Genomic DNA, 2,325 nt, shown 5'->3' with positions numbered 1-2,325 from the left:
CTCATATATTGAATTTCAGTAGTTGGTTGCATAAAGAAGTAAAATGTAATGAAACTGGCAAGCAAAGTATTCCCTAGTCAGCCTTATCTTTGTTCCATTTGTCCTTCAGATACAGCTTTTCTTGCCTTTTTCAATAAAATCCATCCAGCTTTTTTTATTTTGCATCTCTCTGTAACTGAGCTGGGAAGACCAATGAGATTCGGTGCTTTTCTAGTTGGGTTCTTAGCAGCTGCTTTTTAAGAGATCAAAACTTCGAATGCTGCTACATGGTATTAAGGCTTAGCTATTGATGTGTCCCTATAGGGGTTATGTTTTTCTTGGGTGGGGGGGGAGAAGGGGAAGGGGTGACCCCTGCGAGCATGCTCACAGACAGTAAACACTGCTCTCCTTGTTTTCCAGGATCCTCTTTGCAAGCTCGGTGCTTAACCTGGCTGAACTCGCTGCCCTCCGTCCTGACCTTGGCAAATTGAAAAAGGTCCTCTACTTCCATGAGAATCAATTGGCATATCCTGTCCAGAAATGCCAGGAAAGGGATTTTCAGTACGGATACAACCAGATTCTTTCATGGTAGGTGTTTCTCGCCCCGCTCCACGTTATTTAAGGTGTCCTCCTGTCTACAGCCTTGCAGCATTGTAAGCCTTGAGGAGTCCTCCTCCGTATAAACGACGACCCTGCAGCAAACCGAGGTACCAGCAGAGTCCCAAAGAGGGGTCGATAAAAGTGCTGTGGCAGAAACAATCTGCTCCATCAACTCATCTCAATTTCTTGTACAAAGCCCACCGGTGCTATATTGGGCTTCCATGGCATTCCCGTTAGCGGCGCGGATTCTGACCCGGGTCTTGGCCGTCAGCGAGACGCTTTGTTTCACGGGCGCGTCGCAAAGCTGCAGCTGATCAGCTCTTGCTTGGCCGTAGCTTTTACTGCATCCAACTGAAATTATAGAGAGGGTTTTAGGGAAATAAACAGAAATTAAAATGTACTGCAGCACTTTTCTTGTGAAGAGAGGGCAGTAAACATACCAGATAAATCCTTGTATTTCTTTCATCTGGTATTCAGGAATTGTGCAGTGCTAAAATACCCAGACGTTTTAAAGGCTGCGGTCCTTTATTGTTGCTAAAAACAAATGTATTTCTCGGGTCTGAGTTAATGAAAGAAGTTAATAACGGCAACACTGAACAGCTTTGTGGTTAGGCACTGCGCAGACCGAGGTGAAACAGCAAAACTCCGTTGTTTTGAACTGAAATCCATTCATTTCCACGATCTTTCTCACCTATCTGTTGGTAGGAGATGTATTAGGAATAGGGACTGAGCGTTTTAAGGTGCAAGTTAAGCTTTTGCATCTTTATAACACAAGCCAGTTGATACTGAAATTTCTCAACTAGGGGTCTGTGGGTACTCTGACCATTCCGCGGATGCTTCTGCCGCTGCATTTGCAACATGTGCCACTTACTGAGCAGTGGCGGTGGGAGAGAATAGTGGCAGATCTTTGGAAAACAGAAGCGGCCATTTTCAGATGTTAGAACAAAAAGATGTATTTTTTTTGGCACCGGGGCAAGGAATATTTTTATTACGGCAGTTATTTTTCACACGTCTATTGTAAGCTGACAAGCATTTATCCTCCAAATATGCATTTTTAAGGTAATGAAAGTATCTTATTAGAAAAATTAAAAAAAGACTACTTCTATAGCTGTTCCATTCTGTCCCTTCAGCCTCCAACAGCTTCTCCAGGTAATTATACAATATTCATCTTCCATTTCTGTTGCTGCAGAAACCCCAATTTTAACAGCAGATAGAAGCCATCTCCTCTGTGCTGTTCCTAACTGCCTAGGGGTCTTCTGCAAAGACGTTCCACCTTCCGTTAGAACTGCTAGAAATGGGAAAATGTGTCTTTCCAGTTCTGCGGAGAGATTTTGGAGATGGTTGAAGTCGGAGCACTGTGAATCTCCAGGTTGGTGCTTTGGATAATTGGAAAGAGCTTCTGCCTGCCCCCCCCAAGTTTCTGTAGAGTTTATGTAATAAAATCACGCTTTTCCGTGATGGCTGAGAGTCCTTTCAGCTGCTCGTGCAGCGATGGTGACGGGATCTTTCTAATTTGCTAGTGATACGCCAGAACCTCTAGGAAAAAGCTGAGGCGAGATGATGTCATCATTAAATCGATGCAGAAAAGATGACTGGGTCGTTTGTACAAAACTGAGGAGACCAACGGGTTAAAAACCATAGGTGGGGAAGAGGGTGAGGTTCCAGAAAGCATTTCAGCTCCTGCTGCCTGCTTGAAAAAGATTATTTAATGGTTTGGGGTTTTTTTTTTTGTGCTTTTCCTTCTCA

At 43.8% G+C, this 2,325-nt stretch overlaps 1 protein-coding gene across 1 annotated transcript in view; it reads left to right on the top strand.

The window, feature by feature from the left end:
• Positions 1–2,325, top strand: part of GTDC1 (glycosyltransferase like domain containing 1) — a 180,801-nt gene that overhangs the window by 86,131 nt on the left and 92,345 nt on the right. The window contains exon 5 of the mRNA XM_035897883.1: positions 400–567. Coding sequence (XP_035753776.1) covers positions 400–567 — 168 coding nt within the window. The remainder of the gene's footprint in view (positions 1–399; positions 568–2,325) is intronic.

The sequence above is a fragment of the Egretta garzetta genome, unplaced genomic scaffold, assembly GCF_000687185.1.
Source record: "Egretta garzetta isolate BGI_Z169 unplaced genomic scaffold, ASM68718v1 scaffold197, whole genome shotgun sequence".
In the NCBI taxonomy this organism is placed as follows: Eukaryota; Metazoa; Chordata; class Aves; order Pelecaniformes; family Ardeidae; genus Egretta; species Egretta garzetta.
This window is presented reverse-complemented; position numbering and strand designations above follow the sequence as displayed.